Here is a 14,202-nt window from a genome sequence, read left to right on the forward strand (position 1 = left end):
GGCAGTATATGGCAGGAAAGTCAACCAAGTGGCCAAACCAAAGAAGAAGAGATTCCAGAGCCAGGGACCCAAATCAAGAGAGTGATACAGTTATTTTCCTTGTGGCAGTACTTGGAAGAGAAGTAGACCAACTGGGCCAAACCAAAGAAGGAGAGAGAAGCCAGGGTCTCATAGCTGCGGGTTGCACGTGTGAAACCTAAGGAGGAGACGACCAGGGGAAGGGAGTCATTCCATCTGGTTGTAAGAGATTGTGTTACACATACTAGGAGAAGGGAGTCATTCTCCTGGTAACTTGGACCAGGAGAAAGATCTAACAGGCCTGGGGAAATGGAGTCATTCCCCAGGCCTTTTAAGACTGAATACCAGGGGAAGCGAGGCATTCTCTAGACATATAAAGTAAACAGTGTTTTCGAACTGTGTAACCTTTGCAAAGGAAGTCATTCCCCCTGGTCTTTTTGAGACTGAGACCAAATTCCAAAGTCCTCCTTCTCCACCTTACACCAGAAATCGTTTTCAATGTTATACATTGCCTTGTTCAAATTACTCTAATAATAAGACTTAAAACTGTAGCTGTCAAACAAATTGTTGTTAGATTTCACTGCATACCTGCTGAACATCAGAGGCTGATATTCCAAAACAAAACTTCTTCTTCTGGAATGACACAATATGAAGTGTTTGGTGTCTAAAACAACCCCGGAAGCCTGAGGCACAAAAGGTTGTGCATACAAGCGTGACGTGCTTGGGGGGACCCGCATCCCAAAAGGGCTGGAAAAGGGCAGGGTTGCAGCCTTCTCAGCCTCAATTTCCAGGGTCGGTCATTTGTTCATTGCCTTCGGACCCCGACCTAAATGAAGTAGCACAGAGGATTGGCAACACTCCTGTCCGGCCATTATTTGGCCTTTGCCTCACTTTAAAGTGGCCTTCATGGCATAGACACTGCAGAAGCGAACTAACATTAAAAAAGCAATCTTTTGTTTCCCTGTATTGTACTAAACCAACCCAGGATACACAGATATGGGTAAAAGGCAGTGGAAGAGAGGTTGGGTCAAATAGTAGGTAAAATGGCAGAAAAACAATAAAAGAAACATGTATAAGGAGGATTCCCAAATGAAAAAGCATGTCACTTACTTTTTTGCATGATGCCAACCTCCAGGCCAGTTAATTGCAACCTGTGATTTTCCATCCATCAGGCACTGGGCTGCAGTGATTGTGGCCCCGCCCACTGCTGCTGCATAATCAAATATCCCTTCTATAGCTGGGCAGTCATAACCTAAGGAGGAGATGGATGCCAAAAGTTCTCAATTTAAAAGGGTCTATCCTTCACACTTTCTAATCCTAACCTATGTGACAAAAGCCATTCATTAACTTGAAAGATTTCACACGAAAGAGGAGTTACTAAGTACCAATAATTACAAACGGGGTTCTGCTCCCTATGGTGCCACACACCTGAACACTGCACTTGAGTGACATGAACATTAAGCCATGCACAGCACACACCTTCTCACGTGTACCTATACAGCTTTTGCTCCTCTCAGTTCTGAAAGCATGTCATGCATTCTGTAGTCAGATACAGACTATAGGGCACTTCAAAGCAACTCTCTCACAATCAAACAACCTATTTTTAAAATGGCTTCCCAGAACAACAGGTTCAAGGAAACATTCATCCACACCTGAAAAGAAAACACTGAAAACCATAATACTTGTAAAGCGCCTTGGATTAAAGCGCTATATAAATTAAAATAAATACAAATAAAAAATGTATTCTGCAAGGTACTTCTGTTGGTTTTGAGTATACCACTTTGTCTGTAACCAACAGTGGAGATTAATATAGTGCTGATTCTATAGAATGAAAAGAAAAAAAGAAAAGCAGTACACAACCTCCGCAGCAAAGGAACCCATGCCTCTTGCTAAAGAGATAGCCCAGGCTTTGGCCTTAGAAAATGCTAATCCTGCGGGTCCTTCTACAATCTGTGGCAAAATTACGACTTTCTTTCCACAGACTACACCTCGAGGCAATTCTCATTCCTATAGCCAGGTGGTTCAGCGGATGTTGGGAATGTGCCTGTAATTGGATTATCCCCTTCCAGTAGGCTAGTGGGGGTACAGCCTTGTGGAAAAATGGTGGATATACAGAGCTCTCCCCAGGAAGTTCCAGAGAGGAGTTGGATATCTATGAATATGGAGGACCCTGGGTGTGAGATGGCAAATACCTCCTTTAAACCCATACATTGATTTGGAGGGAGAAATCCGTGACCTGTCCCCCCTCCTATTTGCGCCTTCTCAACCTACAGAAGATGAGACCTTTATTTGAAGAGACGCAGCGTGATCACTTTGTGGGCCAACGCTTCGAGTATCGGAGTTGATGGTGACCTGGTTTTGAATGATAATTCTCGCTTAAGTGGCAGTGCCATTTCCTCCTCGAATTTCGTAGTCCAAGCCTTGAGGAGCCACTCTGTCAACTTTAGATACTGCAGGTTGTGTTGCAGGACCTCGCCATGGTCTTGGGATATAAAGTCTGTTTGATTGAGTAGCATTATCGGCTGGTCCGCTGACAGTTGGAGAAGGTCAGAGCACCTTGGCCAGTTGGGAGAGATCAGGAGAGTGACACGGATGTGACCTTATCATTTGTATTGTCCAATGTAGGACTGGAATTGGCAGGAATGCTAAGGCAAACAGATTTTTCAACATAAAGAAGAACTCATCTTCATTGACCCCTGCTGTGGACTTCTTCTGGCAAACAGCTGGCATTTGAGGTTGGTGACCAAGAGGTCTGTGGATCACTGAAACACTCTCTGAAATTAATGGTTGTCGAGCTCCCATTTGTGAGGCTGAGTGGATTGCCTGTTGAGGCTGGGAGGTAGAACACTTGCAAGAGCATGCGTTTGGAGATGGCCCAGTGCCACATCCACTGGGCCTCCTGGAACAGGGTCTTAAAACTTGTTCCCTCCCTGCTTCCTAATGTAAAACATTGTGGTGGTACTGTCCACGAGTATCCTGACCGTGCATCCTTTCAGCACTGGCAGGAAGGATTTGATGGCCCATCTCACTGCTCTTAGCTCGAGTACATTGATGTGGAGTGTCGTCTCCTCAGCTGTCCAAAGCCACCTGAAATGCAGCTGATCGACATGGACCCCCCCAGCCCGACATGGATGCGTCCGTGATAAGTCTCTTGTGGCGACACAGTTCCTCATGTTTTCGATAGTCCTTTGAATATATCAGTATATCGCCTAGGTATACTATAACGAAGATGAACATTATATTAGAGAACACTCGATCCATGAAACGTTAGAAGACTGCTGGGGCATGAGCAAGACCGAAGGGCATGACCAGGTACTCAAAATGGCCGAAGGGGGTTCTAAAGGCTGTTTTCCATTCGTCACCTTTCTTTATACGAATGAGATGGTAGGCACCCCTTAGGTCTAATTTTGTAAAGATTACTGCACCTCTTACTGCTTCTAGGATATCCGAGATGAGGGGCAAGGGCTAACAGTCCTTGAGAGTGCACTGATTTAGCCCTCGGTAGTCCAAACATGGTCTGAGTTCCTTGGTGTCTTTCTTGGGCACGAAGAACAATGAAGCACCCTCTGAAGATTTGGATGGGCGTATGGTGCCATTTTCCAGGTTAGTATTCAGGTATTCACGGAGAGCCTTCTTTTCAGGTTCTGATAATATAAACATTCTGCCGAAAGGAATCACTGCTGAGGGTTCTGTATCAATGGCACAATACTCTGGCCTGTGAGAAGGGAGAGCTTGAACTACAGTGGTCGAAAAGACATCAGAAAAGGCTTGGTAGACCTTGGGAATCTGGATGATGTTAGAAACGGTAACTGGACCTTGTTGGCTCTCTGGGAAGTCTTCAGAGGGCTTCAGTAAGGTATCCTGGGATAAGCAGTGAGCCATACAATATTCGGATCCTAGGAACACGGAGCCTGCTGCCCAATTGATGTAAGGATTATGCCTTTGTAGCCAGGGCATTCCAAGAACCATCGGATAATGGGCTGATTTAATGAGGTCAAATCTGATCCTTTCTTGATGGTGATTAATAGAGAGTAGAATCTCTTTAGTCTGAAGGGTAACGGGTCCTGAAGAAAGAGGTCTCCCATCAATTACCTCCACTGGTTGCATTGTTGCTCGGCTTTCGTGTGGAATGTTGTGGACGGTGGCCCAATCCTGATCTAGAAAAACGCCCATAGCTCTGCAGTCAATTAAAGCCAGGATGGGGTAGGATTCTGTCTTGGAAGGTGATAGAAGGGCCTGAAGAACCACAAGATTATTTCGTCCAGGAGAGTTCAAGGATGCAATTGATGTGGAGCAAACATCTCTCTCCCGACACTGTGCTCCATCTAGTATCGGGAGCTGGCGTTTCCCAAACGCCGTGGAGGGGCAATAGGACATTCTCTCACTAGATGTTTATCGGAGGCGCAATACATGCAGACCAGTATGGATCCACCGCATCCTTTCTTGTGGGGTAATGGGACCACGGAAGGCTCCTAGTTGCATAGGTTCTGGGTCCGGGGTAGAAGGAACAGTAGGCTCTACTCTAGGAGCAGGTTCCATAGTGGTCTTTTGAAAAGTCGCCTTAGATTTCCTTTTCTCTGCTCTTCTTTCTTGGATTAGGAAATCTATTTGCAATGAGAGGTCCATAAGAGCCTGGAAGGAGCTTAGGCGGGCAACCCTTGCTAGCTCATCTTTTATTTCTTCGTTTAATCCCCTTCAGAAGAGAGTAAAGCTGGCTTCTGGAGACCAATCTGCTTCTTTCACGAGTTGTTTGAAACGAGTAACATAGGTGAGCATATCCTGGGACCCTTGTTGAAACTCGAGTAGTCTCTCTTGAGCGCTATACACCTGTTCTGGGCGATCAAACATTTCTTTAAGGGCTCTCACAAAGCCCTCATGGTCATCCAAGAGGGCATCGCTTGAATTGACCAGGGGGGTTGCCCAAGTCAATGCATTTCCAGTGAGGTGGGAGATCATAAAGCCCACCTTTGCTCTAGGAGTGGAGAAATAGTAGGGCTTGAAGGTGAAGTGAACTAAACATGAATCAAGGAAGGCGCGGAGGGTCTTGGAAGAACCATCATACTTGTCCACTATTCCTCCCAATATCACACTTTCTTTGGTTGCGGAATCATGTGATAGAACTAGCTGTTTTAGTGCAGCGTTCTCTGCCTTGAGGTTCTGTACCTCTGTAGTTGATTCCTACATACCTCGCATGAGGTCTTGAACTGCGGCTTCCATCTCTGTGTCTGTTTTGTTTTTAAGGCGTCTCAATCTGTCACAAGTTTCTCCCCTTCTCACCTGTCTTTGTTGTGTACTTGCGACCTTCTGGGTTTTCTTCTTCTTCACGGCCCGAGATTTGTATAGAGCAGAACGCTGGTCCTCGGCGTCCAGTGTGAGGATATCGGTTCAGCTTCCAGGAGTCTTTGTAAGTCCAGGGTAATACCAGGATGCAAGTAAGTACGCTCGGAGACACGGAGGTCTGTAACTCGAGCGCGGAAGGGTTTCCAGTAGTTTTGGAGAGGGAAAAGGAACAGGACGGGATTCAAGGAACTGGGAATAGGGATAGAAGTGAGAGCCCCGATCGAACTCCGGCTAAACACGTCCGACTACAGGTAGCGGTAGCGTTGAGCCGCGCTGAGCCGCGGGGGGTGTCTCTCTTGTACGATGAGCAGCGTGGAACATATAGACTGGCCAGGAGCGTTCTGTTCCGGGTGGCCATGTTGGAAGGATCACTGCATTCAATCCCCTGCGAGGCAGGGACCAGGAGGTCCAGAAGGGACGTAGACGACGGTTCATGACAACGGGTTCCCTTTTGTAAGGTTGTCCTTATTGGGCCACCATTGATGGTTGGGGGTAATGAGGATCTTATCTTCCCATGTTCCTGCCACTTGGGACCAATTTCCGGCTATGAACTCCTGCAGGGGCTGGATGTGGAGCCTGCAGTTTGGCATCAGTGGAATGCACGATGACAGTGCCCAGAAGGCGCATGCACTTGCGCATGGTCTAGTTTCCTGGTGCGAAAAGTGGGAACCAGTGAAGTTGGTGTGTTCACTCTGTCCACTGACTTGTCTTACTCGCAACTCCCACATTGAGAATTGTGCCCCAAGACAGATTAAAGTTTTGGATGGCTGAAGAAAGAATTTCTTGTAGTTTATCGAGAAGCCTAGGCTCTGGAGTGTACACGCCGTCTCCGACATGGATTCCTACGCCCTGGTGCTTGTTAACGCCCTTATGATCCAGTCATCCAAATAAGAGTAGAAATGGTGGCCCTTCTTTGGTAGGCTTGCAGCAATGGGTGCTAGGCATTTCATATAGGTTTGAGGGGCTGACTTGAGGTCAAATGATAGCATTTGAAACAGGTAGTGTGATTTTGTACCACAAACCAGGTACTTCCTGTGCTTTGGTTGGATTGGTATATGGAAGTACGCATCCTGGAGGTCAAGGGACCCCAGGAAATCATGTAAATGTAATGCTTTGATTACTTGCTGCATCACCACCATTTGGCGTTTTTGTCTTTTGATGAATTTGTTTAGCCCCCGCAGATCCAATACGGGATGCCATTTGCCATCCAGTTTTCTCACCACAAAGTATCACCAGTAAACCCCTTTACCCCTGTGAGGTCTTGGCACCTTTTCTATAGCATTCTTCTCCAACATTTGCATTACCTCTTGCAACAAAACCTTTAGGTGTGTAGGTGTGTGGGGGCTAGGAGATATATTGGGTGGGGGGGGGTGTTTTATAAACTCTTATAGCTGTCCATGGGGGACTATTTCCAGATCTCACTTGTCTGTTATTTGGTGCCATTGTCTGACATAATTGAACACATTTCTCCCCACTGCGCTGGTTTGTGAATGTAGCCATGGCAGCTGCTTTCACTCCCTCCCTCTGTGAGAGCCTGGGGCTTGCTTGTGCCTCTGTGACCCTGATAGGACCTTGTGTATCCTTAGGAGTAGTATGCTCCATTTGCATATGTTCAACCCCCTCTCGTGGAGGTGGAGGGTACAGCTCTCCCTGATGCACCCCTAAAGGGACAAAAAGTATTTGCTTTCTGAAGATGCGAGTGACTGAGCCTCGTCAGTATATGTGATTATTACCTTGAGGGCATAGTCCACCTTCAGCCGAAAAAGAGCAACCCCTTCAAAGGGCATGTCAAGGACTATGTTGTACGTCGGGTCTGAAATCCGTTGAATGTAGCCAACAATGCAGTCTCATTACCACGCCATTCCTAATGTGTTTGAAACCTGTCTCAGTCAGGTACGCAGCTATTTTAATACTGTTGTTTGATGCCTCCTACCCTGCTTTCAAGATAGACATTGCCTCTTTTCTTTTGTCCTCTGGCAGGTGTTCAAGGAAAGGGGAAAGCCTGTGCCACATTTCAGTGTCGCGCCTTACCATAATGGCCGGGGGTTAGCAGCTTTGACCGTTGTTGCCCCACATGTTATTACTTTCTTACCGAAGGCGTCCAGCTTGCGTCCTTCGTTCTCCAGGGTGACAACACACTTTTGCATGCGAGAATGGGCTTTTCTGCCTGCTGCTGCCAAAACAGATTCTGTTGCGGGCTGCGACGTGAGGCACTTGGGTAACGAGTCTGGGGTATGAATATTTTTGCTAACCGTCCCTTTCCGGCAGGTTCTGTAAAAGGATGTTTCAATGTATTTAACCCTCATCCCATAGGCGATGTAAGATTGGAATGGATACCACAGACTTCCTCTTCTTGCCCATATGATCAAAGAGAAAACACTTTTTCTGTCTTCCATTGGGATAATGCCAAATTGTTGGCAGGTTTTTGAAATCATGGCATGGAATGTCCCTAGGTCGTCTGGTGGTGAGGGCTTAGGCACTTCATCCAGAGGTTTGTCCACTGGAATGTTTGTACTCAATCATTATCCCTTGTAGATGCGGTTGTCATAGAAGTGGTGTCCTGTGTCACGGATTTCCCCCTTTCTCACCTGAGTTCGATCCTTGTAGGAATTCTTGGAAGGAGCCTTCTTGCGTACGGATCGGGTTTTGTACAAGCCCGCGCGAGCCTCTTCTGGTTCCAGCATGCGTTCAGCGTCCAGGGGTACTCGGAGTCTCCGGGAAGTCCAGGAAACGAGGGAGGTGTACTCGAAGGCGGTACACGAGATCCAGGAATCAAGGCAGAGTAAGGAGGGAGGAAGGGAAGAGGGGGAAATCGGCGGTCCGGGAACCAGCAAACAAGAGAATAGTTACAGCGAACTACGGAGCACACGTCTAGCCACTGCAAGCGGTTGCGTAGAGACGCACGGGCCGCGGGGTGTGGTCTCTTTGTAGAATGAGCTACGTCTGACGTGGAGGCTGGTGGAGAGCGTACCACGTTAGACGGCCATGTTGGAAGTACCAAGGAGTGCAAGCCCCATTGTGACAGAGACCAGGAAGTCCAAAAGGGATGCGTTCTATGGATCATGACAGCATGCCTCCTCCGAAAACCTGTCCCACCAGGTTTGCCCGGGTGTATGAGATGATATCTTCTGAGCAATCGAGAGGGGCATTCGGATTTGAAAATGGTTCCCAGGTTCTTTCACTAGGAGGATATCCTTTCCACTCAACCAGGTATTGAAGTTGACCCAGTTTATACCTGGAGTCGCATATTCTGGATACTTCATATTCTAGCTGGTCGTCCACAACCACAGGGTTGGGTCTGAAGGACTTCCGGGAGGACTGGACGTAAGGTTTTAATAAAGAAGTGTGAAAAACTGGATGAATCTTCTTCCAGGAGTCTGGCAATTTGAGCCGGAATGTCACTGGGTTTATGATTTCCTTTATGGAAAAAGGGCCCTAGTACCGGGGATCCAGTTTGTTTGGTCGTAAATGTCGAGGCAGTAGTTTCGAGGACAGCCAGACCTTATCACCGACTGCATAAGAAGGTCCTGGTCTTCTTTTGGAGTCCGCATAACGCTTGGTGTGAGTTCGGGACTTTTTTAAGTGTTCTTTGGCTTCCTTGTGTACGTTGGAGAGTTTCAATCCAGGAGTCGACTGTTGGTACTGGTGTGGGATGTGGGAGAATGGAAGGTAGAACCGAAGGGTGGAATCCTTGGCTGCAAAAAAAAGGGCTGGTCTTGACTGCCGAGTGATCAGAATTGTTGTAGGCGAATTTAGCCACAGGTATTAAGAGTGACCAGTCGTCCTGTACCTTGGTGGCGAAACAGTGAAGGTACTGCTCCAGGGTCTGGTTCACACGTTCGGTAGCTCCGTTAGTATGTGGATGATAACCTGAAGAGAGGGCACGTTGGATTCCTAGAATATGGCATAAGTGTTTCCAGAATTGAGAGATGCATTGAGGTCCCCCGTCTGATATGATCTTGGAAGGGAGTCCATGAAGTCGAAATATGTGTTCCAGGAAGATGCCAGCGAGTTCTGAGGAAGATGGCAATTTGTACAATGGTGTAAAATTAGCCATGTGGGTGAATAAATCAATGGTGACCATGATAGTCGTGTAACCTCTGGATGGTGGTAATTCCACAATAAAACGCCGTAGCGATGAATTCCCTGGGCCTAGACGGTAGCGTAGGTTGAAGTTGGAGACCTGCCGGTTTCTTGTTATCATGCTCGTTTTGATTGCAGACTGCACAGGCTTGAATGTACCGTTGAACATCAATTTTCATTTTAGGCCACCAAAATTGTCTTTGTATGAGACGGAGGGTGTTGGTGATGCCACGATGTCCGGAGTGAAGGGTACCGTGACAGAGGTTAATAATCCATTGTTGTAGTCTCTGTGGGGGAATGACCAGGTCATTATCCTTAAACAGGTCACGTCTCGTTCTAAGATTCATCGATTCTTCCACATAAATTCCTTCCAGATCTCAGAGGACTGGGTTTGCATCCGAATGTCTTCCAGGAGACGGATTGCTTGGGCTACAAAAATTGTGTGGTGAAACATCTTTGGGAAGGACCGATCTTCAAGAGTTTCGTAGTCGGGACATCGGGATAAGGCGTCAGCAATTATGTTCTGTGATCCGGGGACATGATGGATGTGGAACTGGTACTGGGCAAAGAAGAAGGCCCAACGGGCTTGATGACTATTCCTACATTCCAAACATTGTAGAACTTGAAGATTTTGATGGTCCGTACGGACCTGAACAGGATGTTTAGCTCCCAGAAGTAGATGACGCCATTCTGTGAAGGCTTCACGGATGGCTAACAGCTCCTTTTCCAAGACGGAATAATGAGTCTCGCTGGGAGTCAGGGTTCGTGAAAGGTAAGCAATGGGATGTTCTAATTTGTCCTCGAATTCCTGTTTTAGCACTGCTCCTATGCCATAGTTAGAGGCATCCGTCTCCAATAGAAATGGTCGATTAATATCAGTTCGAGCTAGGATGGGGGCTTGAGTAAACTCTGCTTTTAATCGTTGGAATGCCTTATCTTGAGCTGATGTCCAGAGAAAGGGAGTATCTTTCTTCAACAATGCAATGATCGGTTGAACTATCTCAGAAAAGGATGGTATGAATTTCCGGTAAAAGTTGGCAAGCCCCAGGAAGGATTGAATCTGTTTGACGGTAGTAGAACAGGCCAAGATAGTATGGCTTTTACCTTTGAGTGGTCCATTCCAATTCCTTCTGGACCAAGGACAAATCCTAGATAGTGAACAGTAGAGACATGAAATAAGCATTTCTCGGGATTAGCTAGGAGTTTGTATTCACATAGCCGTTGTAAGACTGCCTTAACATGTTCCTTATGCTTTAGATGGTCCTTGGAGTAAATCAAGATATCGTCCAGGTAAACTATGACGAAGAGGAACAGCATGTCAGAAAACACCCGATCCATGAAACGTTGGAAGACCACTAGGGCATTTGCGAGTCCGAAGGGCATGACCAGGTATTCAAAGTGACCAAAGGGTGTTCTGAAGGATGTTTTCCATTCGTCTCCTTCCCTAATACGGATCAGATGGTAGGCACCCTGAGATCCAATTTCGTGAATACTACAGCTCCTCTCACCGCTTCCAGGATATCTGAGATTAAGGGCAATGGGTAGCGGTCCTTGAGAGTGCATTGATTTAATCCACGATAATCAAGACAAGGCCTGAGCTCTTTAGTGTCTTTCTTGGGAACAAAAAACAACGACGCTCTAGCTGGAGATTTGGATGGTCTTATGGGGCCGTTTTCAAGGTTGGTATCCAAGTATTCTCGGAGGGCCCTTTTTTCTGGTTCGGATAAAATGAACATCCTTCCAAAGGGAATCACTGCTGAAGGTTCTGTATCAATAGCGCAGTCTTCAGGTCTGTGAGGGGGTAGGTCCTGGACTATAGAAGTTGAAAAACGTCACCGTATTCCTGATAGGCCTTAGGAATCTGTATGATATTTGAAACCATGAAAGGGCCTTGCTGGTCTGTTGGCGTGCCTTCGGAAGATGTCGAGGAGTAATCCAGGAATAGACAGTGAGACATGCAATGCTCAGAACCAAGAAACAAGAATCCTGCTGCCCAGTTGATATATGGGTTGTGCTTCCGTAACCAGGGCATACCCAGTACCATTGGGTAATGAGCTGACTTTATGATGTCAAATTTGATCACCTCTTCATGATGGTTTATCGAGAGTTGGATCTCTTTGGTCTGTAAGGTTATGGGTCCTGAAGAAAGAGGTCTTCCGTCGATCGCCTCCACAGGTTGCATGATGCCTCGAGTTTCATATGGAATGTGGTGGCTAAATACCCAATCTTGATCTATGAATATCCCCATGGCCCCACAATCCACCAATGCCAAAATGGGGTAGGTCTCATTCTTGGATGGCGATAGAAAGGCCTGTAGAATCACTAGGTTGTTCTGTCCAGGAGAGTTCAAGGATGGAATAGATGTGGAGCAAACATCCCTCTCCGGAAGCCTTGCTCCATCTAGGATCGGGAGCTGGCGTTTCCCGAACGCCGTGGAGGGGCTAGAGGACACTCTCTAACTAGATGTTTATCTGAGGCACAATACATACATAACCCCGTGTGGATCCTTCGCATCCTTTCTTGCGGGGATATAGGTCCACGGAAAGCCCCTAATTGCATGGGTTCTGGATCGTTAACAGAGGCAGGAGTAGGGTCAGACTTCGAGGAGGTCTCAATGGAAACCTTCTGGAAGGGCATCTTGGTTTTCTTCTTCTCTGCCTTCCTTTCCTGGATACGAAAGTCTATCTGCATAGCGAGATCCATAAGGGAATGGAATGAACTTGGGCGAGCCACTCTGGCTAGTTCATCTTTGATGTCTTCATTTAGCCCCCTTCGGAAAAGAGTGAAGCATGCTTCTGTGGACCAATCCGCTTCTTTATCCAATTGTTTAAATCGTGTTACATACGTAAGCATGTCCTGGGAACCTTGCTGGAAATCAAGTAGACGTTCGTGGGCGCTAAAGACCTGTTATGGGCATTCAAACATGGTCTTAAGGGCCTGTATAAATCCGTCATAATCATCCAGGAGGGCATCTCCAAAGGTGTGGCCCAGGTTAGTGCATTTCCGGAGAGGTGCGAAATTATAAAGCCCACCTTAGCCCTGGGGGTAGAAAAGTAGTAGGGCTTAAAGGTAAAGTGGACTAAACAAGAGTCAAGGAATCCACGAAGGGTTTTTGCAGACCCATCGTATTTATCTACAATGCCGCCCAGTAGTACGCTTTCCTTTGTAGCGGAATCACGGGACAAAACTAATTGTTTTAATGCAGCATTTTCCGCTTTCAGATTCTGCCCCTCGGTCGTTAATTCTTGCATGCGACGCATGAGATCCTGAACGGCCGCATCCATGTCAGATTCAACTTCGGTCGTTTGGCGTCTCAATCTGTCACGGATTTCCCGCTTTCTCACCCGAGTTCGATCCTTGCAGGAATTCTTGGAAGGAGCCTTCTTGCGTACGGATCGGGTTTTGTATAAGCCCGCGCAAGCCTCTTCTGGTTCCAGCGTGCGTTCAGCATCCAGGGGTACTCTGAGTCTCCGGGAAGTCCAGGAAACGAGGGAGGTGCACTCGGAGGCGGGACACGAGATTCGGGAATCGAGGCAGAGTAAGGAGCGAGGAAGGGAAGAGGGGCAAATCGAGGTTCCGGGAACCAGGAAACAAGAGATTAGTTACAGTGAACTACGGAGCACACGTCTAGCCACTGAAAGCGGTAGCTTTGAGATGCGCGGGGCCGCGGGGCGTGGTCTCTTTGTAGAATGAGCTACGTCTGACGTGGAGGCTGGTGGAGAGCGTACCACGTTAGACGGCCATGTTGGAAGTACCAAGGAGTGCAAGCCCCGTTGTGACAGAGACCAGGAAGTCCAAAAGGGATGCGTTCTATGGATCATGACATCCTGAGGATCATCACCCTCTGTACCCGGAAGCTCCCCTTCCTTGCGTTCTTCCACCCTTGATGACGGTATGGGAGTTGGCACTATTGAAGGTGGTAGTGGTGACACTATTGAAGGTAGTGGAGGCACCATTGAAGGTAATGGAGACCTATGGGGTCTTGAGTCCCCATGCTTGAAGTTAGACTTCTCGTGCTGTTGGGGGTTTGTGAATACCTTGATTCGGTAGGTGATCTACGTTGTGAGGGCGACCTTGACCTAGTAGGTGACCTACGTCATAAGGGTGATCCCGAACTAGATCTAGACCTGGTTAGAGATCTCAAGAGAAAAATCTTATGCTGCCCACCGGCCGGCAGTCTCCCTGTAGGTGGTATCCCTGGTTGCGCCGGTTGTGGAGACAGTAACCTAGCATGCAGTTGTGCTAATATAGACTGCAATGACGATAGGACCTGTAGGGACAGTAACACCTGGGGGTTTAACAATAAAGCCTGCATGCTTTAGAAGTCATATCATCCGGTGGGCAGCAGCTGCCTTTGCAAGTGTCTAATACATCGGCTTTGCCTCTACTGCTGCTAAACCCCTGTTCTTTAACAGCTCATGCCTCAGAGGTCTTTTCCTTACTAATTGAACATCGTCCGGTGATTCTGGTCCTTACTGAGACGTGGCTCCAGGAGTGTTCGGCCCCGGTCTTGGTCAAGGCCATCCCAGATGGGTATAAGATTATCCATATGGATAGGCCTGCACCTCAGCATGGGGGTTGGGTGTTGCTGTTATTTTTAAGGCCATATTTCCGATTACTCAGCTGTGCTGTCCCCATTCTCTTAGTATGGAGGCTATATTGCTTAGGAGTGGGATCACCTCGGCCTATTCATGTCATATTTTGGCTATCTATTGTCCTCCCGGTTCCTATGTCGGACTGCTGGAACCTCTGATAGACCTT

The 14,202-nt window shown here is 47.4% G+C and overlaps 1 protein-coding gene across 2 annotated transcripts in view; it reads right to left on the reverse strand.

Annotated features, from left to right (window-relative positions):
- HDAC8 (histone deacetylase 8) overlaps nt 1–14,202 on the reverse strand; it is a 1,597,648-nt gene that overhangs the window by 1,490,535 nt on the left and 92,911 nt on the right. For both annotated transcript variants that reach the window (XM_069648647.1, XM_069648648.1), the window contains one exon: nt 1,129–1,270. In XM_069648647.1, coding sequence (XP_069504748.1) covers nt 1,129–1,270 — 142 coding nt within the window. The remainder of the gene's footprint in view (nt 1–1,128; nt 1,271–14,202) is intronic.

Source organism: Ambystoma mexicanum, chromosome 2q (genome assembly GCF_040938575.1).
Source record: "Ambystoma mexicanum isolate Mex_15411 chromosome 2q, UKY_AmexF1_1, whole genome shotgun sequence".
In the NCBI taxonomy this organism is placed as follows: Eukaryota; Metazoa; Chordata; class Amphibia; order Caudata; family Ambystomatidae; genus Ambystoma; species Ambystoma mexicanum.